This window comes from Coenobita brevimanus, chromosome 97 (genome assembly GCF_032717465.1).
Source record: "Coenobita brevimanus isolate Jiangsu-jjx chromosome 97, ASM3271746v2, whole genome shotgun sequence".
Taxonomy (NCBI): Eukaryota; Metazoa; Arthropoda; class Malacostraca; order Decapoda; family Coenobitidae; genus Coenobita; species Coenobita brevimanus.
This window is the reverse complement of record NC_137050.1, coordinates 49,790,532-49,813,462: the sequence shown is the minus strand read 5'-3', so window position 1 is coordinate 49,813,462 and position 22,931 is coordinate 49,790,532. Positions and strand designations below refer to the sequence as shown.

At 41.3% G+C, this 22,931-nt stretch overlaps 1 protein-coding gene across 1 annotated transcript in view; it reads left to right on the top strand.

The window, feature by feature from the left end:
* Window positions 1–22,931, top strand: part of LOC145413695 (putative neural-cadherin 2) — a 133,646-nt gene that overhangs the window by 97,428 nt on the left and 13,287 nt on the right. The window contains exons 3-10 of the mRNA XM_080283350.1: window positions 6,067–6,182; window positions 8,743–8,907; window positions 11,589–11,726; window positions 12,668–12,779; window positions 12,863–12,928; window positions 13,503–14,048; window positions 22,231–22,464; window positions 22,583–22,758. Coding sequence (XP_080139476.1) covers window positions 6,067–6,182; window positions 8,743–8,907; window positions 11,589–11,726; window positions 12,668–12,779; window positions 12,863–12,928; window positions 13,503–14,048; window positions 22,231–22,464; window positions 22,583–22,758 — 1,553 coding nt within the window. The remainder of the gene's footprint in view (window positions 1–6,066; window positions 6,183–8,742; window positions 8,908–11,588; window positions 11,727–12,667; window positions 12,780–12,862; window positions 12,929–13,502; window positions 14,049–22,230; window positions 22,465–22,582; window positions 22,759–22,931) is intronic.

Genomic DNA, 22,931 nt, shown 5'->3' with positions numbered 1-22,931 from the left:
ATGTTAAAATTCTTTGGCTAACTATCCTCTCTCTACTGACGGTGATCACACACTAACTTTTCTTTCATGCCTACCACCTATTTCTGCGTACATTACAGCCCCTGACACATATAAAGAAAAGAATAAAAACTACAAACGATATTACATAGTTTAGCGTTATGCCTGCAATATATTAAATACCAGTTGCAAAATTATGTATAAATTTTTTCGCAAACCTGAAAGTCGGCTCTAAAACCATGAGCTAACAGGGGATCAAATTAACCTTGACTTTAAAACCTGCCAGGCCCCTTAGCCAGAGGGAGAGCAGTAGCCTGGGAATATAACTTGTAGGAGAAGCTGGTGGAAGACTATATTACACAGAAGGTAAAGGCGAAAGAAAAAGCAGACGCTGAGGTAGAGTTAGACTTGAAGGCGGCAGATGCGGAGGTAAAGAGGTGAAAGCAGTGGCAGAGGCAAAGTATGAAACAGAGTCACAGTTAGAGGAAGAGAAACTGATAGAAACAGAGGCAAGTCTAAGGTAGAGTGAAAGTTTGAGGTAAACGCAGAAGCATGTTTAGATAAAGATGAAGAATTAGAGAAAGGTAGACAGAGAGAGGCAGTGGCAAAGTTAGAGGTAGTGGTAATGGCGGAATTTAGAGGCTGAGGCAGAGGCTAATTTACAGGCGGGGACAGAAGCAGAATTGGAGGTTTGGCAAAGTTAGGGGTGGAGTTTGAGGCAGAAGCAGCTTCAGAGACGGACGAAAGGGAAGAACTGGAGGAAGAGACAGAAGCCGAGTCTGTGGTAGAGCAAATGCATCGTCAGACGAAAAGACGGAGAGGGACTGAGAGGCAGAGACACTGGCATTGACACAGGCAGAGTTAGAGCAGAAGACAGAGGCATAATCTGAGACAGAGTAGGTGCATCGTTAGAGGTAGAGACGGAGGGGCACTAAGGAACAGAGATATGGACACAGGCACACACACAGAGTTCGAGTTAAAGCTGACAACAGAGGCAGAGTAGAGGCTGATGCAAAGGCAGAGCGTGTGGTGCGTTCTGGTGTGGGTCTGTCTGCATGCCCACATCCCCTAGGAGCACATCAAACGCAGGGACCGAGTTGGTAATGCATAGGAAACATTTGGGGTCGGAGTCTGATGCATCTCCTTTACCTCCTACTATTCCTTCTTGGGCTAAGACACGACTGGAGTTGCCTTTATCGTGCATACCTCCTCTTTCGCCCACTACAAGTCCTACCTCCAGACGATTTCACGCAGCTTAAAAGCGACTCTTCGTACTGGATGGTTCAAACATGCTATTAAGTGACCCATCCATCTTCTTAATTAAAGCCTCTTGTGGCGACTTAACTAAATGACACTAAATTAATCCAAATGGTAAACTGATCCGTTTCAGACGTCTGTCTTCGTGCATCGTGACCCAAATTAGCACATCCCCACACACAGACTAGGAAAAGCAGTAAAATAAAGCGGACGTATGAAACAACGGAAAGTGTTAGGAATGTACTGGATGAACATGACACACTATGTTACTGACTTCAAGTGCAAAAGGTCGATTAACTTAACTTAGCTGTGCAAGGTACAGTAACCAAACAAAACGTCAAACACAACTGCCTCACTCCTCCTGTTCGTGCTATTCACAAAATGACTATTGTGTCATACACTGCGTCAACAGCATGCTCCTCTACCACATTCCCTCTGTAACGCCTTAATCCTCCACAGTCATGAAATCTCTGTAGTAAGTTACACCTTTGCTAAGAATTCATGGATACCGAAACAGATTCTACGCATCACAGCAGCAGACTTTTCGAGACAGAGAAAAACTTTGGTCTTGGGCAGCATTCCCAGTTTTGACGAAATCTTGATCAAATCCACAGACAACAACAATGCATCATGTGGGCTGGGGATGGGATCTATAAAGAGGATAATCGGTATGGTCAGCTAGTTGTTTCTGCTGTCTATGTAAAATTGCAAAACAGATCATACAGACGCTGAGAAGCAGCATCCACAAACTGATGTCGTCGGGGGTGGTGGGCAGGCGGGGTCACAGGACTTTGGCTAACGCTTAATCTATCTATATATTATATCTATAACCAGACGCCATATCCAGTATGGAGTGGCCTTTGAGTTCGAGCTAGTTGTATTACAGGGACGGGCACTAACTCTCCGCCAACCCACTTGTTGACACGTAGGGTGAACGTATGGGTTGGTTATATGGTTACCACCCAGCATTTGGATGGTTTCCTGGCTTAGAGGAAACCATTAGGCTTGTCACTCAGTGTAAAGCCACTAAAAAGTAAAAAAAGAGTAATAAAAAGTGACAAGAAAGATGGGAGAAATAGCAAAAGAGGAGGGCAGACACAGAAAAAGAATGATAAAGGTGAAGGAAGAAGTAGGCATCACTACATCAAGTGAGTGGATGATGGTCGCCACCTCCCACCATTTAATACTTTTACTAAATGTGTTCAATTCGATTAAGAACTGTTTGAGATATAGGGCTGAGCATTTGACCTTGCTCTACGACCTCGTCTTCTGACTAACTGTTCCCAAAATCACATCCCTTCATCCTTGTCTTTTTCTCAACCCTTCCAGTAAGTTTGCTCTGATTAGAATAAAAATCAGATAAAAACTGTCCTGCTTATTTTCACACAGGTACATGCAGATCATTCTTTGGAATTTCCATGTGACTTAGACTCCCTACTGCTTGTTCTGAATACGAAATCCCTTCGCCCTTCCATTATCCCAAACCCTACCATCAATTCTGGACATTTTTTTTTTTTTTTTTTTCAGAAATGTTAACTGGACCCTCCCATGTGATTTTTGACCTTTCACATATTATTCTAAAAAAAATGTTCAAACTTTCGTCTGGGCTTTAACAATTTCACCTTGTTTGCTTAAAATTGGAAAAAGTTTGATGTGCACTGTTAACACTGAACACACACACACACACACACACACACACACACACACACACACACACACACACACTAGTAACACAATAACGCCGCTGTGTTTCCAGAGCACGTGTATTAAAAAAAGCAGACCAATATAGACAGATGGAACAAGAATATGGAGGCCAGAATTGTGAGCGGCAGAGGATGGGGGGACGAAATTTCAGTACTTCCACTCACGGGCATTTCCATCAGGTCCCGCTGCGTAGTTAGAGGTCCTGGACAACAAGTTTCTGAGTTTGTCTTGTCTAGTTCCTCCGCGACACTTGGAGGGTCAGACAAACAAATAACTTCGTCAACTTCTAGGGAAAACCGACACTCGCACTGTGGTGAAGGCTGTGAACTTTCGGAGAGAGCGGATTCCGTTTTACTGTCGCTTGGTTCTTTCGTGTTTCAAATTTAAGGCGCTGTTGCTGTCAGTGTTTATTCTACACTCCCTTGAAACTGTGTTAATATCCTGCAACTTTTTGCTGACTGGTAATACGCAAGTGTGTTGAAACGTCGCGTCCTTTTCTGAAGTCCTGGACATGTACTTACTTGTGACTACAGCTGTACAGCACGGGTAAGAACTTAGTATGCTGTCATGGTGAATATAATGGATCTTACGTTTTTCCAGAAGACTGAAAATATAGGGTTGTACTTCAGAAATAATAATGGAGTGTAAGAGAGAAAAAAATTTTATACATACTTTTCTGGCGGTATGGTGTTGTACTGTGTAATAACTGAACCATTAGACCGCAAGGGGCAATGTTCCGATTTGTTCCTGGCTTTCTTTAGTGTCATGACAGCAGTGGTACAATAAGGATCTTCGTAAGTTGTGACAGACTAGTGCAATAAAATATCCATGGCACTGAAGCAAAAATGGAAGTAGTGAAGTATGCAAATAGTTGTATATTAGGTACGTTAAATTACTCCTTTTCTTGCGGACATGAATTAGGCTTCGTTGGGAAGTGAAACATCTTCCCAGATTTGCTTAACGATTACTTAATTGTAGAAAAACATAAATCGAAGCCTTAACTGAATTGATCTGACTTTTCTCCAACGCTTTCACTACACTCCAGAAAGATGCTTTATTCCCTAACTGTACACTGATATTCGGCCACCGTGGATTACCAAATGTAGGGCCGTCTGTCAGTAGGTGTGATAATACCGAAGTAGTATAATGGTATATGATAAAATTAACAGATAAGTGTGTATGTTACTGCTAACCCCCTATAATACAATGGCATTTTTTACTCTATTCTGGCCATCTTTCTACGATTTTATATGGACGAGAGGGCTTTTTCTTTTCTTTCCTTTTTTATTTATCTATATTTTGCATGAGGAAGTTAGTTACAGTCTTCATTAACATATTTTTACTGTTTTCTGCCGATCTTCCGACGGTTTTGTACGGAATAGGAGGGATTTTTCTTTCTATCTTTCCAATATTATACAGTAGGCCTATATTTCTTTTATTTTTATTTCATTTTTACAGGAGGGGTTAGTTAAAGTTTTCATTAACCCCTTTCAATGGTATGGCACTATCTTGAGGTAAATGAAATATCTGGTAGTAGCAAGTATAAAACATTAAAAGACCACGATATCTAAAGAGTTAAACAATCTTTGTATCATTAAAGGTGCAACAACATATTATCATCAGCCCAAGAATCTTCCTTTTATTTAATTCTTATCTTCAGAATCTCCAGACGGGTGTACTTATCTTAGGAGAGACTTTTGGAGCTGGAGGGGTTAGATACAGCCTACAATAGTCCGTTAATTACTAGAGATTTGGCCTAAGGTATATAAATTCGTCTGAAGGTAAACTCGCCACCAGACAACTTGAAGTCTTGGCCCCGCACCTTCTCACCTACTCTACGGGCGGTGGGTAAGGAGGGGCGGGGTTTAAGAGAAAGGTACTGTGGCGGCAGGTAGAGGAAAGTTAAACTAAATACATCCTCTGGCTGAAGGGGTGAAAGGTGTAGTGCAGTATTAACACACTTATGCTCGTATTGTGACTCAGATGAATAAAATCATGCAATAAATGAATTCTGAACAAAACCAACCACACAAAAAGCCTATATTCCCACCCTGCCTTGGAGATCAGTGTGTACAGAACAGCCTGACAAGAAACTCACGGCCATGCATGAAAGGGCCAATGTTGTCCCCGCCATAACAGAGGCAATGGCACCACAACTAATACTCAGGCTTCTGTGACTCACTCTCAGCTGAATGAAATAGCCTGTCGTTTGCTGGGATAGAGTACCAGACTTATTTCGAGCGTGCGGAACTTAAAGGCGTAGTGAAATATAAACCTCTTTAAACTGGTGACATGTACTATTAATATGTCCTTGCCACTTTCAAACGATATTCTTTAGTTTTAGGAGAATGATTGTAGTCTAGATATAAACTATTGCTGTATGTAAGTTCTCCAGTGGAAGAAGAATAAAAACTCCGCAGCTGAATAAACAGTGTGGAGACAGCAAGAATAAAATCTAAAGCAGGTCATCGGATTGCGGTGGTTTCCCCATTCATGGTCCAGACACATGATTTTGTTGCAGCTGACACCAGACTATTTTGTTTCGTGGAAATAAGTTTTAGAGCTAATACTGGATATATTGATACCGATATTCCTTTCATGGTCGGCGCAACTCAAATTTTCTATTCCTGCTGGTGCGTCATACCTTTTATCTTCATCATCATTATTATTATTATTATTTCTCAAAGCAAGGCTGTCTACGGAGGGTGACACTCGTTTTGTCCGTCATCCTTGATTTATTTTTCAAAACTTTTAAACGAAGAAAGTATGAATAAACTGATAGTGGTAAGGCTCGACGAAAATGGACTTGCCTTCGTTACAGAAAACAAACTATTGTTAATTAAGTACAATAATTTCGTAAATAAAATATTTTTCAGAATTTTTGAATCCAAAAAGGTTTATACAAAATCTCGGGCCCTAGGGAGTGTACCTGCAAAGTTTCATTGTTCACGCGTCCATGAGGAATAGCTGGATAAAGATGTATACTGACAGACAGCGGCCCATTATTATTATTATTATTATTATTATTATTATTATTATTATTATTATCATTTACCTGAGAGTTTGCACAGGAGCATGGGAGTGTTAATGTCTGTGTATCTGTGGCAGGTGCGGCGGTGAGGTACAGCATCACGGGCGGCAACAGGGACGGCCTCTTCACCATCGACCAGCACACCGGCATCATCACCCTGGCCGCAGCCCTAGACCACGAAACACATACCGCGGTGAGATGGAGGAGAGAACCATCTTTCCTCAATGAACTGGTGCCATTTTTTTCATAATCCCTCTAAGAATACTGTTATTCATCCCTATTATTTCGATGCGTATTATTTTCTCCATACCCTCACAGAATACTTGTTAATTTGCCCTAATATTTCGATGAGTTTTATTTTCTTCATACCCTTCCGGAATATTGTTACTCTGCTCTATTAGTGTTGATGCGTATTTTCCACAGAGCTTGCTTCGAAATCATGTGTTATTCTGCCTTATTAATTTTGATACATATTATTTCCTTCATATCCCGCTTAAAGTTATGCTATTTTGCCATACTATTTTCGATGCGTAATATTCTCTCAATCCCCCTTAATATATGGTTACTTTGCCCCGTTCATTTCGACTCGTATTACTTTCTTCATCCAACTCTTCGACCTATAAGTTATTTTGCCATATTAATTTCTATGCTTATTATTCTCCTCATATCCCTCTTCGCATATGTGTTTTTCTGAAGGATTCTGATCGATGCAGTTTGGGATTATATATATTTTTTTTTACCTGATAATTCTAGGATTGTCTCTATCTAGCAGGTATTCACAAAGCGCATATTAAAGGAATTATGCCAAAAATAATATATGCTGATTAGTCTCTGAAATGAAGATAGGATTCCAAGGGCTTGAATGATGTGTGAATGAGTGTCTGGCCCATTTCAAAGGGCATGCTGTTTAAGTCTCTCATTTGTGTACTTCGTTTCTTCTTTGTTTTCTGAATTCAACTTCACCTCACACTTACTTGGCGTAAAAAAGGTCGGACTAATGATGAAGACGATGATGATGATGATGATGATGATGATGATGATAATGAGGAGGAGGAGGAGGAGGAGGAGAGGAAGATTATGATACTTGACGATATACTGCGTTGCTCAAGCGAAGAAGACTGAGCATCGTCGTTATCAGTGAAATAATTCCAGTCTGGGCAACCGTACTTGACACTTTCACTGCTACACATCAGACGAAAAGTGTCCACCTTACCATATTATATCACTGAACCACGAAATGGATAAGGGATATTTTTCTGTATGATAAATCCAGCCATATCCATGACAACCAGCCAGAAGGATGTCACAGTAAATGAATCACTGAATGAATCGTATAACTTCCACTGGCATTAACTGAGTGTGCAACAAACGGGGCTTCACTACTCTAACACAATGCATCAACAATAGCTGGTGCTGACAAAGACTAATGCTTTTTTACCTCACCGTCAGCCCCCTCGTGATGAACTGCACACGGTTGACAGTAAAGGTAAATGCTTTAAAGGTGACTGATGGTGAATCTGTCTTGGGAATTACTGTGTAGGTTTCGCATGTGATAAAGAGCTGAAGAGTCGGCGAGGATTTCAGGATTTTTAAGAGAATTAGAGGACGCGATTGATACGGTGACTATAGTGTGAAAGAAAATAACGATTAATAATTTCCCTACGTACAAGAATGCTGACATAAATGAATTTAATGTAAATGGTAACTAAGCAACGAACTCGTAAATATTTACATGTGTACTTGACGATACAACAGGAAGTATGAAAATGACATCATTTAAATAAACTGTCAGGAGTCGGCCCAGATAGACAGTAATGATATATATGGATGAATATTTAACAGAGGAGTCAGATTAACATACAGCTGCGATAAGTAACAAATACAAAACTACTAGATGCGGGAGCTTCAGGACTCTATGTTTAAAGAAAGCCCTTGTTGTGGTGTGGTGTGGTATGGGAAGGTGATTTTGTTGTGTTGTGTGACGGGATGGTGTGTAGTGTTTTGTGGTGTGTGTGATGTTGCTGTGGTCGTGTTGAAGTCGTTAAAGTAAAAAAGAGTGAAAAACTTCCCGTCTGAAAATCATTCGTGAGAGGCAGACGGACAGAGACGCTCTTCAGGGTGGCCAAAAAACTGAAGATGTAAAACATGGTGTGACACGTAGAAGATGAGTCTGAAAATGCATGAATATGAGTTGGACTGTGAATATCAGCATAAAAGCTTGGAAATTTAAAAAAAAAAAAATGCATGACTGTAAAAGGAGAGCTAAGATGATATTTGTATTCACACCAATACTGTATACGTCACTTAGCTGACAAGACTGTTTTTAGCCAATTAACAGCAAAAGGCCTCTCCTAAGCAAAAGAAGTCGGGCTATAGTCAAAAGGAAATGAAGATTTCTGTCGTCCAAAAGAGTCAGAATGTATTAGGAGGAGGAGGAGGAGGAGGAGTGGCTGTAGCCCCAGGTTCATCTGAAACATGAACCCTGCGGACTGCAGGTCTAAGTTGCCCTGATGCAGTCCACCATCTTCGATCGGGGGATGGGGAAGTAGCTGAAGGAAGTGTGTATTACCAGGCAATGAGGCCATCTGGTTTTATCAATCCCTACACATGAAGGAGTCCCTCTCCATCACAGTGGATAACATGGGTGAATGAAAATGAATGGAGGAATGGGAAAGATGATGCATGTAGCGGGTGAAAGTGTCATATAAAAGTGAGTGAAAGTGAAGACACCTTACTATTGCCCCCCCTGTCAGCACGAGCTTGTGGTGTGGGGTGAGGGCGGGGGTGCGGGTGCCACAACGCGGGTGCAGGTGAGGGTGGCCGACGTCAACGATAACCCGCCATACTTCCTCCACCCGCGGCCAGAGGTCACCGTCGTCGAGGAGGACTACCGCCACCTGCCCGCCACCATCGCCACGGTAGGTGACCACGCCCGAGACCATGGTAGGTGGCAGTGGGCAGGACCATGGTGGGTGGCGTGGGGGTCAAGGCCATGGTAGGTTGGGAGAGGGCAGGACCATGGTAGGTTGTAAGAAGGCAGGATCATGGTAAGTTGCAAGGGGACATGACCATGGTAGGTTGCAAGTGGGCAGGACAATGGTAGGTTGCAAGAGGACAAAACCACGGTAGGTTGCAAGAGGAAAGGACAATGGTAGGTTCAAGGTGACAGGACCATGGTAGGTTGCAAGAAGGCAGGATCATGGTAGCTTGCGGGCAGCAGGACTATGGTACGTGGTGAGGGGGAAGGACTATGGTAGGCCGCAAGGGCACCGTTTACAATGATAGGTTCCGAGGGGTAAGATCATGGTAGGTCGCGAGTGGCAGAACCATGGTAGCTCGCAAGGAAGCCAAGACCATGGCAGACTGAGAGAGAATAGGTAGGTAGGCGCAGACTTAGTGGACAGACGGATGTTAGTAATATACTATGTATAGGCTGTTATGTTCCCTCTTCCATTGACAAAGCGTACTATTATTTCCCTCCTACCTCTGCAGCACATAATCTCTCACTGGACTCCCTTCTGATTACGTTCTGGGATTATATGAGGAGCCCAGGACTATTCAAAATAAATATGTGCTAGAAATAACCTGTCAGGATTTTTGTTCAATATATTACCCTTCCGCTGCACAGGAGAGTTATATGAGTTTGTTTACTCGTACCATCCAATTTTATTTTGTTATAATGATTGGCTATATTTTTTTTTCGTTCTCCATTTGCTTATCGTTCATCTTATATTTCATTAAGTTTCCTTGTTAAGATTACAGTAATCCCTTGGTTATTGCACAATTGCTTATAGCAGTTTTCGTTATCGTTGCTAGATGAAAATCTGCACTCCAGTGATTCTTGGGCATTTTTTGGCTAAGAAATTTCGTTATCGCGCAACTGAGCTGGTTTTAGCCAACAATGATGGTGCAACATCTGTGGTTTCTGATGGGTTTTATGGATTCCAATATGTGGGCATACTGGAGGCGTCATTTCCAGGTGGTGGAGGCCATTAACTCTCCATCCCCTGGCCTCAGAATCCCTTTCCTCAAGCCCATCTGAGGTCTCTATATGGTACGCGTTTCTTCCTTATTGTCCCTTTTTCATTATTTTCTATTAACCTAATCATACCTATGTGTGTTTCTGATATTTACCATAAGAGTATATACTGTATGTATGTAGTTGGTCAAAATTGTTGTAAAAGGGAAAATTTAGGTTTACAAGTGGGGTGCCCCGTACTCATGGGTTCTGTGCTTTAGTTATCTCGTAGTTTCATTATCAAGAACTAGGCGTGGTGCCAGTTATACCAAGGGATTACTGTATATTAAACGTCACTTATTTTTGTTTTTTAATAGAAAGAACTAAGTTTCTGATGTGTTCATATCTAACATGTGTTCAGGTATCTTTCAAAGTTCTTATTTTTTTTTACTTGCAATGAAAATAAGTATTTCTTTAACAAATTCAAAGAATGCCAAAATTGGCTTCAGAGGATGCCAAGGTTGGGTGTCAAGTAAAAAGATTTTACTAATATTCTTACGTTGGTTAGGCTTGGCTTGGGTCGTTTCCTTACCTTCTTTCCTCTCAGAAGAATGTCTACGTTAGGTCTGAAGAGCTATATATGAAGTACACAGAGGTTACATCCCAGTGATGCTCAGGTCCAGTCCAAAGAATATCATTCTTTAGTAAAAGTTTAAATAACTGGAAGAAAATTGTAGATGATTCCTTGAAAACTGGAATTTTCTCTCCCGAGGAAACGAAGGTCATTTTGGGCAAACCATACAAAGTACACCAAAAATTATGTTTTCGTGTCAAAAGCGAGATAGTAATGAAGGCAAAACTAACCATCTACAAATCTTTTCATTTATTTTTTTTAATAGCTCTGGATATCTGTCTGTCCCTTCCTCCTTACAGCTCTTCTCAGATCATTTCTACATGCAAAAATATGTTTACATTCATAAAAATATATAAGTGAGGAACGATGACGTCTGGCGAGAAAAATCCTGATAACCCCAAAAAGAATATGACATCTGCTGGAATAAACCTAGCTCAGTCGGAGAAAATCTTCGAATTCGGTAAATGCATTACAGTTGCATCAAACCTTCCTTCCTTTTGATCAGGAATCTGACATGTGCATCTGACTGCTTCAACATCCTGTCTTCCACGAGATAAGAATTCTAAAGACGTGAAAGACAAGACTGCGTATTTTTCAGATATGCAGACATTCAAAGCATTTTCCACATTATATCGAGTGAATATATCTTCTTCCAGGTATTAGTCTCGCATGCTTGGTAGAATATTTATATACCAGGCAATATGACGGAGCTTGATATGTGTGAATTTTTATTTTCTTACAAAACTTTAAATCAATGTAACTGTAAATGTACTGTACTGTATGTGAAGCTGCTGTCAAAACATGCAAATTCTTACACCTTCACTCTGGCAGGAACTCGTATATCAAGAACTGTATCAATTCTTACTATGGTAGCCAGATGGAGACTACTTCCAGTTCCATTACTAGATATCATTTTTACTGAACATGAATATAATCGTGCTCAGATCGTAGTGAAGGTGTTAATATGATTGACTAATGATTCTCGTGACACGGGTGGTGATGCTCAGGTGGTGGCGGAGGATCGGGACTTCATGGACCACCACGGGCTGCTGTACACGGTGCGCGGTGACGGTGTGGACGGGTATGCTCCAGGTGATGCTTTCTTTACCATCAACTCACTCACAGGCGAACTCATCCAGCTGAAGGTGAGACGCTTTGTGTGTGTGTGTGTGTGTGTGTGTGTGTGTGTGTGTGTGTGTGTGTGTGTGTGTGTGTGTGTGTGTGTGTGTGTGTGTGTGTGTGTGTGTGTGTGTGTGTTTGCTTTTATTCCCTAAATGTGTGGATTGACTCACCGTAATCCCGAGCCCTTGCGCTCCAAATAATGAAACAACGAATGGAATATTAAAACAGACTGAACATATGCTGATGTGGATGTTTTGTTTCTTAAAGCGTAAATAACAATCATATTTCATCAACAAACTCAAAAACATTTAATTATCTTTGACATTTCAACCTCAGTTTCCATTTTACTATCCATCTCTACGGTCAAAAAAACATTAGATAATTTATTAAAATTATAAATAAACATCTTAATGAAACTGGCATATTTTCGACGATGGGATGTAAGCAAACACACTAAAAACAAATGCAGCCGGAGCAAGTATAGTATCAATTTACAACAAATGGTATTTCTGTAGCTAATCATATCTATCCTGAGTCAAGATTGATGAAGCCAAAATTATCATGGAAACAGCAACATTAAATTGACTCCTCTGGGAATGTGATAGGCATAGCAACTTTGCATGTATATTCCCAACTGGGCAGAACATACGGGTTAGATGCTATATCACTTCTTGGCAGGTGTGGGGAAGCAGGTGGTACTGGAGACAGCACATCCATCTCGCAACCAGAGGTGTCCAAGTTCGACTGTCAGGCCGGTCAAACTGTTGGACAAACATTGCTTACTTCTTGCCCCTGTTCACTCAGCAGTACATCTGAATACCTAAATATAGAAAAAAACGGCTGCATTTTTCTTTTCTTTTTTTTCCCTTCTTTTTTAACGGAAGATTTAAACTTAATAAATCTTGCCTTAATGGTCATCTGCCTATCGATTAACATTAAATAAGTCTTCTTTTTCTCCCGGCAGGCGCTGGACCGAGACCCGCCGCGAGGTAAGGCGGTGTGGAAGGTGAAGGTGCAGGTTAGAGACGGCCAGGCGCTGTGGAGCCGACAGGCCATGCAGCGACACCTCGCCAAAAGTTCTACCAAGAATCGTCAAAAATCTGAGTCACTCGCTAGGGGAAGGGCCAAAAGAGAACTAAACTCACGTATAAAATCTGAGTTGCTACCGAGGAGAAGAACAGGAAAAAGAGAAATAATAAAAGACTTCAATATCCCATTAAAAGAGGTTTCAAGCACAAGGGAAATATTCAGTGGCGTTGCAGACAAAATTGCCCTTTACAGAGATCAGAACTTGTCAGGAAAATTAAATGCAAGTGAACGTGTGCCGACAGATATTACACTTCACCCGACTATTGATCGATTTCACGCCCATACCAACCTCCGTAAAATGGAAGCCAAAGTTAATAAACAACTTGTTATGAAAGAAATTGCAAAGAAAAATCGGAGGAAAATCAATCGCATAAGATTTTTGAAGGAAATGTTTCTTAACAGTAAACGTTCATCTGGAATAAGACATACAGTGAAAAGTAAACACACAAAAACCAAAACACGGCACATAACCACGAGCAGGACTTTACTTCGTGATAACAGAACAAAACTAAATCACCGTAGTTTTCTAGAAAGACGATCAGTAGAATCCTCATCACCTTCAAAGCAATTCATATCCTACCATCACCGCAATACATTTGAGCCAGCAATTAATACAGTGAATAACTCATTATCAGTTCTTTGCTACGGTGCTCTGACGTGTAACACCTCTATATCAATGCTAAATAAGGGACACTTCATACATTCTGCAGGGATTAAAATAAGAAAAAGGGAAAATACCAGTGAGCTGAAACAAAGAGAAAACAAGCTGCCAAAACATACCCAGCCTAATTCTTACAAGGATAAAGGTCTCAACTCAGCGATACGGCCAAGGACACATAAGAGGACCAAGCGAACAATAGGTACGACCCTCGCCTCTGATCAAAGGAGAGGTAAGGGAATCAAAAGCATCAAAGAGTTTAGACTTGCAGGGTACAACGGTGGAGAAATTCATTTGGCTCCCAGACACCGGAGGTCGGAAGAGTGGCCGGTGGACGAGCAGGTCACGTCTGAAGAAATCAATGACGAGGGAGACTGCGAGAGTGACGACACTGGACCGGCGGGGAGAAGGCTGGGTGGCAGCAGTCTCGGTAGGGAAAGTCCAGAAGGCTCCAGTCAGGGCCTCCACGGTCTTGGGGGATCGCGAGTACACGTGGCAGAGACCGAAGTTACAATCAGATTGAAGGACGTCAACGACAACCCACCAGTCTTCCCAAACACAACCATGTTTGGTGTGGTGCAGGAGAATGGACCCATCGGTGAGTTACAATCACAGTTATCAGTTGTTACCGTTAGTTCTCTCTCTCTCTCTCGAGCATTCTGTCCTTGCTCTCTCCAGCTTACTTCATCCGACCCTTGTGAAAGTTAGGATGTTGTTGGAGTTGTAATTGTAGTTGCTGTTGTTGTGGCCCCTGGATAACGTTCATGGGAACCCAGTGGATGGCAGGCCACATCAGTCGGGGGCTTCCACAGACCCTTTAGTACCAGTTATGTTGAAAGATTGGGTGAGCTGTGAAAGGTGAATGTGTTGTTGTGTGAGGAACAGCATTGCATTGAGGACAGAGTAGGCCGTGTAAAGGTGGTTGTTATTGTAGTCAGGGAAAAAACAGTTTACTTTTCTCCCAGATGCACCATATCAAAGAGAATCATCTATGGGCGGCGAAACGTACCAAGCCTCTCTCAAGCTCAGATATATTAACAGATGGGGGAAGTGAGGAGAGAAGACGAAATATTAGGTGAACTTTTGTCCTCGACTGTGTATATCAGCGTTGTGAGACCATATGTACTCCTAAATCTGGGGAATATAACTTCAGCTGGCTATATTTTCCAGGATATTTGCATGCACTATCTGGTTGGTCATCCTGAATGGTTAGTTGTGTTTCTATATACGTTTGTGTAATTTAGTCTGTGATGAAAGTGGGATATTTTCTAGCCATTATAAGTATTCGTAGAGGAGATGGTTGTTGACTAATTAATGGTGGTGTTGAAGGAGCTGTGGTGGTTCGGCGGTTATCGCAGGCTACTCATTTAGCTCAGTATGAACCGAGTCAAGGATCGAACCGAAGTGGCAACATTTAAGGTGGATGCTTTTGCTATGTCCTTTCATATATTTCTATAAATTATGTTCACTCTGTTAGTTAAAAAAAATGATGTTTGCAGTCTGACACACACAAATATAGCCATTCCAGTACTTCGAATTTAACCTACATAATTACTTATTTCCACAAACACCCCTTCCCTAATCGCTAGTCGTCAACATGGCTAAATATAAAACTCTGGCTTCGAGAAATTCCGGTCTTGCAGCGCCCCTAACATGGACTTATACAGATGCACATACAGTACGTATACGCAAACAGTAGGCTATATATACATATTTATACCCAAACTGTAACCATTAGTGAGGCAAAAAAAAAAAAAAAAAACATGGCATAACGATATCAGGTTCAGTGTATATTTATTTAACGAAGACGTAAGCTAACAGCTTAGTTACACATTCAGTACTTGTGAGTAAGCGCCAAAACTGCTCTCATCATTTATGCTATGGGACTTCTACAACGTAACCACTTATATGTGCATAATTTATCTTGCCAGTAGGAATAGAGGTCGTTGCATTGCCATTTGTTGTTCTCTGAGGTGCATGTGCCTACAGAACAGGTTACTTAATGATTCATCTTTGATCTGTTTTTGAACATGTCTGCTCCTGCCTTCAACCACCAAATGAAAAAAAAAAAAAAAAAAGTAATTCCTTTTCCCAAGACAATATTTTTTTGAAAAGGCGCCTCAATGTGTCTAGACTCATTTTGTGTCGTCTGATCTAATGCCAAATTCCGTGGGTGGGAAAATCTGGAGGAGGCGTTAATATATACAGTATTTTGTTTTCATCTATGCAGTTCAACACGTTTTATCAGCTTCCCCTTAAGTCAACGCCTAGACCGAAAAAAGTCCTCCCATTCTTGTTTCTAAGACTAATTTCTGTGAGAAGGAATCATCTTTGTTGTTGTCCTCTGCCCTCCTTCCAATTAATTCTTTGCTCAAATAATTATCCCAGATCTATATATATTGCATTTTCGAAGAGAGACCCTCTAAACACTTGTTGAAGTGGTTTTAGTTATATCATTGCGTTTTCTTAAAAAATAAAAATAAAAATAATGCTTTGACCCCGGGCATCCTGTTTTCTTTCATAAAACTAAGATGTCTAAGATAACTCCAAGATATCTGACACGGAGAGGGGGGGGGGGAGCTCTGGTTTTGCTCTCCAGGAATTTAATATTTACTTCGTTGGTCCTAACAATTTTTAATATTAAGGACTGGTCATCTTACAGACCAATCCGTAACCCTTACAAAATCCATAATAAAAGATGTCCTCTCGTTTTCTACAACGTCATATGTATGGTTTGGCATTACTTCCAGATTTTGGTAGGCACCCTATTATAAAAACCCACATCAAAATAATTCAGGCATATTTCGAATAAAGTGAATAGGAAAGACGGGGAATACGAGGTTCATCAATGCAGCAGTGGGGGTGGGAGGAATCAGTACTGTAGATCAGCGTGCAATGTTCGTGTTTGTCTTGCCGAGGACTGATGAAGTTTAAGCTGATAATGATGGTAATTGGGACGATGGGAGTTTCGCTAAGCATTTTCACTATCTCCCATACTGATTTGTTAATGCTACTATGCGGGCTCGGAATGGGCTTTCACTATTTACTCTCTCTCTCTCTCTCTCTCTCTCTCTCTCTCTGTTGTCGTTTGTACTGAAGCCGAAGTGGAGGTGAGTGAAATGGTGAGTCATAACGAGTACGTGCAATAGTCACTGGATGTCAGAGGCAGAATAGGATGTGTGAAGAACTATATTAGAAAAACAGTCAAGCTGGAGTCTAATGTTTTCCGCTTCGCCTATGCAATGGTAGCCTACTCAAGTTAAAGCAACATACATCACAGTACTAAACAGAACAACGCAGCCTACCTACCCTGTGTGTGTGTGTTCCCCCCCCCTCTCTCTCTCTCTCTCTCTCTCTCTCGCTGTTTGTGTGCGCGTTCTTGTGCTTGTGCTCATCTATGCGTGTATCTGTATGTAATGGTATGCATGTTTCTGTGTTGTTGTCCGTCTGTCTGTCTGTCTGTTTCTCCCCTCCTCTCTTTGTGTGTGTGTGTGTGTGTGTGTGTGTGTGTGTGTGTGTGTGTGTGTGTGTGTGTGTGTGTGTGTGTGTGTGTGTGTGTGTGTGTGTGTGTGTGTGTGTGTGTGTGTGTGTGTCTGTCTGTCTGTCTGTGTCTCTCTCTCTCTCTCTCTCTCTCAAACTCCGTTGCCAATAAAAACCTGTAATTAACGCAGCACACTCAGAAACCACCAGGTGCTCCTCTTGGCCGAACTGATGAGAGTCGTTTCCTGGAATAATCTCCCTCGCTTCCTCATCTTTTACTTCCAATATCGAGCCCATTATCCCCTCACTTTGTCTTTACCAAATTCCACTCGACTCATTACCATTTTCGCTTGAAGTTAAATTACTCCTTGGTACTGGCACTTACGAGGCCCAGAGGCGTGAGTTCTTTTGACTTCTCTTCAAACGAGTTACTTCGTCTTTGTCTCGCGCTGCCTCTGAAGTGTTAATTGCCTTCGTTGTTGCAAGCTGACACTCTGCCTGCCTCACCTTCCGACACACTGCGAGAAACACGGTGCCCCATCTCTTTATGTGCACCATCTTTGTATCTCGTCATACATCTCAAAAATAAAAACTTTTGTTACTTGAATTCCCCACTATCAGATCCTAAAGCAATCTCTGAGGACATACAGCTCGAACTCTGATGTTATTGAACGCAAATGAATCAGGAGTCATTTTTTATTTGGTTTATTTTTGCTACCTCCGGACGATTTTATTCAAGTTAAGGGAATTTCTTCTACTGATGGAGAAAATGAAGATCGTATACTAACTCTGCAGTTGAAGAAGTGTCTCTCAGCTGGGTAGAAATGCCTTATGGTGGAAAGAAGAGCCATGAAGTATAAAAAAGTATATTAGACGTTTTCTGTTTTAAGGCGAATTAGAAGTAACGTGAGTAATGAGTATACATCACTTTTGTTTCTTATAGCGTCCGTTAACTATATGGTGAATAATGGCCTTTCTTCATCCCCCTCCCCCCCATTCTTTTTCTGTGAACACACGATAAAATAAATAAATAGAAAAAAAAGGATCGGTGCACATTTGGCCCGAAACAATTTGACGCCACGAACGATGGACTCTAGAAATGTTTGATGGTTTTTCCCCCTTGTTAAACATGCTTACATAAGTATTTCACTGATAGGTTTCATCTGACAATTTATGGTTGATATTGTTATTGGACACATATGCAGAAGATAATTAATTTTCCAAGTACTACATAAGCTATATTGATCATTTCAGATATCGTATCCCTCCTGCGCGATACTTTTTTTTTTTCTTTTTACCGTGTGTACACATTCATCCACTTACTGATATTACCCCTGTTGGTGAAGACAAGGAGACTCCTCGACATCTAAAATCTTCCCCCAAACGGTCCAACTTGCCTCGGATTTGGGTTCTGTGCCTGCCTATGGTTCGCTAAAACTACGTAGTCCTTTACAGCTGTGTGGACTGTGGGACGTGTGAATGGAAAAATGCAAAAAAGTAGAAACTACGATGGTATCTAGGGAAGGAGGATATGATTTCATGGTGCTGTTCAGGACAAAAATGAGAGGGGCGGAGTAAATATTGAGTTGCTTTGCAGATGAGCGATGAGTGGAGGGAACGAATGAATATTTATGAATGTTGCATCTCAAACTTTACTAGCTTTAAAATGCTCCGGTGATTTCCGGAATGATCAGTACACCCGCTGATATACAATGATTAAAATTTCACATTCTCGTAATCATACCTATACTGGCCAGGCAATATCACAAGCAAGCGATGTAATGCAGTCTTATAAAAGTAAGTTTACTATACCCTGTTCATTCTTACTTGGTCTAAAATTGCCGCCTCTACATACTGAATGCCGGCTTTAGCAACACATTGGGTAAACCATGATGCCAGTCACGAAGAAGTGCTATCAAAAGGATGTAGAGTGGCAGCATTATCATTTTCTGCCACTAAGCTACGTGAAATAAGTTGCAAAAGGACAAAATTCTGTGCCAAGTTAGAGCAAAAACAGTATAACGTTGGCCTGCATGGGCGGCCGTATTGCAACAGTCATGTCCTGTGTGTGTCAGATCGTCCCGGCGAAATAGGCACCGGTACATTCTGGAGCAATTCGCAAGTTAGAGCTGGTGAGCATATCCCGTACTCCCGTAGTCAAGAGGCTCCCTAACACTCTTCCTTGGTAATTAACTTTGCTTATTACTCGTTAATGTCCGGCTTTGTGTTATATATATCCTGATGTAGCCATAGATCCTTCTGATATATGTAACAGGTCAGCTCTACAACTGACATCCTCTGTCTGTATTTCCTCCTGCCTATGACCTCCAGTCTTCTAAACGCTGTGTGTCCAGATATCTGAAAATGAACGGATCATGAATATGGCTCTCTACTATCTTGTTTTAATTTCCTTTTTGGAGGAAGCAATCTTGCAGGCTTTTAGCCTCTGGATCCTTCTTCCTTGCGTTAAAAACATACTCTGCATAAGTAACGTGCAAATGAATATTAATAAGTCATTTCCAAAAATGAATAGCAAAGGAAGAGGTGTTACGAAGCCTCCTTAACCGATAAAAATACGGTGACATGACTCTAATTGATCCATCGGGATCCTGTGATAGCAGAAGAGTGGAAGAGAAGACCAGGTTATGGAACAGCTCAAGAGAATAACAAAATATATAACCCTGATTTCTAGTACTTGTGCTGGGGAACCTTGATGGAAGAATCTATGTGCCATGTAAGTCTTGTAAATATCTGGAATAACGCGGGAGAACGATAATGGAGAGCTACTGAAGAAATTGTGTTAGGAAATAATCACATGTGAATATATATACATCAAAAACAATGAAGTAAATAAATATAAATGTTCTAGAGAAACTGAAGTGAATAGTGAATGCAGCTTGACTAATTATGTGCCCGCAGACAGAAACTTGGAAGTGCTACTGAAAAGACTGAAGAAAAGTTGCGTAGATTTGTGTGACTGTATGGTTGCTGTGTAAGGTGCAGGAGAATGAGTGAGAGATCAGAATGAAAGAGTGAAAGTGGAGCAGAAAAGCTATAAAACAAAGAATGAATGAGAAAGAGGGCAGAGTGAAAGACTAAAATTGGGGCGGAAAAGCTGAGAAATAAAGAATGAATGAGAGAGAGATCACAGTGAAAGACTGAAAGTGTAGCGGAAAGGGTGAGAAAGAAAGAAACTGTAGATATACATGAACAAGGGAGTGGAAGACTTGGGAATAATGATCTGGGAGAAAATGAAACAGGAAAGATTGTGGAACGCATACACGGAGGGTTTAGCCGAGAATTTTAAAACTGTGTGATGCTGACTGGGTGTCGACTGGTAAGAAATGTACAGTATGGCAGGATGCAAAGGTTGAGTGAACAGTGAAAGAAAAAGAATGAGGAAGTGGTTGGGATGGATGCAGGAAAGGGTGTATGATGAAAGAAAGATGGATTAATTAAGAGCATGATGTTAGTAAACATCAGAAAGAGATAGAAAAAGTGGGAGGGATGCGGGAAAGGATATCTGAAGAAAGGAAGAGGGATTTATGTAAGGATCAATAATGAGAAGGAAAAACGAAGTGAAAATGATGAATTCTGAACAAAAAAAGATATTGTAAACTGCTGCCAGAAAAGTATTTTGGAAAGAGGTGTAAAAATGTAGGAACGAGTTTGACGAGAGATGGCAAAAGTCTAAAGCAATAAGAGTGGGACAGTGCTAACAGCGGAGCAGAAAGAAAAAGCACATGGAAAAAAAAAAAAAAAAAATGAGAATGATGAGGGCAGAGCAGTGGTAAAGAGGTTCTGACATGGTGTTTCACAAAGAATAAATGTGATACCTAAGAACGTGATGAGGATATGTATGAAGAATGATGTGAAGAGGAAAGAGAATGGGAAGGTAGTAGGTATTCATGAGACGAATGAAAAATGTGTAGGAAAGTGCTTGTGGATGTATGAGTGGCGTGTTTTGAAAGTATATGTGGATAAAAGTAGTGCTGGTTACTCAGAAACAAGGTGACTTACACGATATTTTGCTGATGAACGGAGAGATAGCGGAGGTGTATAAGTACCTCAGAGTACAAATGTGTAAAAGAAATCAATCGGAGCGGGATTCAAACTAGAAGAGATCCAGTTCTATGAAGGGTCTGATACAATTTACGTGAATGAATGTCGAGGCTGCATGTGTTTGTGTATACATTAACGTGCGAGCTGATACACCTGCGAGGCGTGGGTGCCAAGAGTCAAGAATAAGTAAAGTTGTCAATAGGACTGCTTACGACTGTGTATGAAGTACATATAATGAACTATAAAGCAAATCGAGAACCGTGAAAGATGTGCAGTCAGAAAGCTTATGGGTAAACGAGTACCTATCTCAGAGGAAATGAATGCAGATAGGATGGTGAAAAGGATATACGCGATTAAGCCTAAAAAGGGAAAGTGTGCCAGGTCATGAAGAAGGTAGATGGAAATAGTAAATGTGTGTGTGAGGCGGCAAGGTATGAAAACCGAATATTATAATGGATTGACAAGGGACTGAAATGGATGAAATAGGTACCTGTTTGTAAGATGTACATGACAAGGGTTGCACATTTAAATTAACAGGATGACTCTATTCCACAGGTGTGCACATGGTTTTGCTTGCAAGGTGGAGCCCGGATTTTGAAAGTTTGGATAATTCTTGAATGGCTTTGTGGCCCATTTCACCGGACATTTTTTTTTGAAATCTCTCTTTTGTGATTTATCTTTATTTGCTTTAGGATCTGTACCCCATCTCTTAGGTGGGAATTTTGGTTGGGATGATAATGACGGCGACCAGAACGATGAAGATGATGTCTTTGCTGGATGCATCTGTTATGGATTAGCTATTCATAGATCTCTAATACTAACTTAAGAATCTTACAGGACTCCCCAAGTAAAGCCTTGAAGCAGTTTATTGTGTAGGCTTTGAAATATATTAATTTTAAACTTTAGTTTAGTGAATATGGGAAATGCCATCATCATACTAGTAACTTTGCTACGGTCAGTATGTGTCAACACGAGACTGCTTTTTTTTTTTTTTTAAATCTCAACCTGTTCGGAAATAAGACATAAACAAGAACATTGACTGTAACGCAACGCTTGTGAGTCGTAGTTGGGAGGAAAAGTTTGCGTACGTCCTTGCCAGTAACGAGTTATATTGTACAGAATAAATGTTGGACACAGTCGAGCCAGACATAAAAATGGTCATTCAGACACAGTCGTTCTTATACATTGTCGTGTTGGGGAAGATCCTAACATACGAAAAACAACCTCTTCCCTGGCAGACCTGTCAGTGGTGGCGGTGGCTGCCTGGGACGCCGACGATGACTCTGAAGGTTCCAACGCCAGAATCACCTATGGTATCCAGAAGAACGCCATGCATGAAGGTACAGGTGAGGCCATCTTCTCCATAAACCCCAACACTGGGCTGGTGCGGACGGCTGTCTGCTGTCTGGACCGAGAAACCACGACCCAGTACCAGATTCAGGTGGTGGCCACAGATGGTGGTGGCCTGCAGGGTGAGTATTAGTGCAGTGCTTCATACCATGCTTGATATAATAACAATCCACAAGGAAATGTTTATCGCATCACACATTAAAAATGTTGTCTCTTGCTCCTCCCCCGTTCCGCCCTCAGGCACAGGTGTGGTGATGGTGCGTCTGGCTGATGTCAACGACAACGCACCCCGCTTGGAGCAGAAGCTGTGGGAGGCGGAAGTGGACGAGACGTGGGGCGATGGTCCCCCTGATAACTCTACGCTCCTCAAGATTTCTGTCCTTGACCCTGACACTTCGAACTATTTCCACTACAGAGTGCGTTACGCTCCAGTTGGATCTACTGAGATGAACATATAATAGTATTTCGGTAACTTGTAATGTTCAGAGGATTTGTGCTAAAATGTTTAATGCACACAAGAAAAATAGCTTTATGAATAAGAAATTTGTCCCTGCTTTACTGTGTATCGATATTTGAAATTCTTCTGACC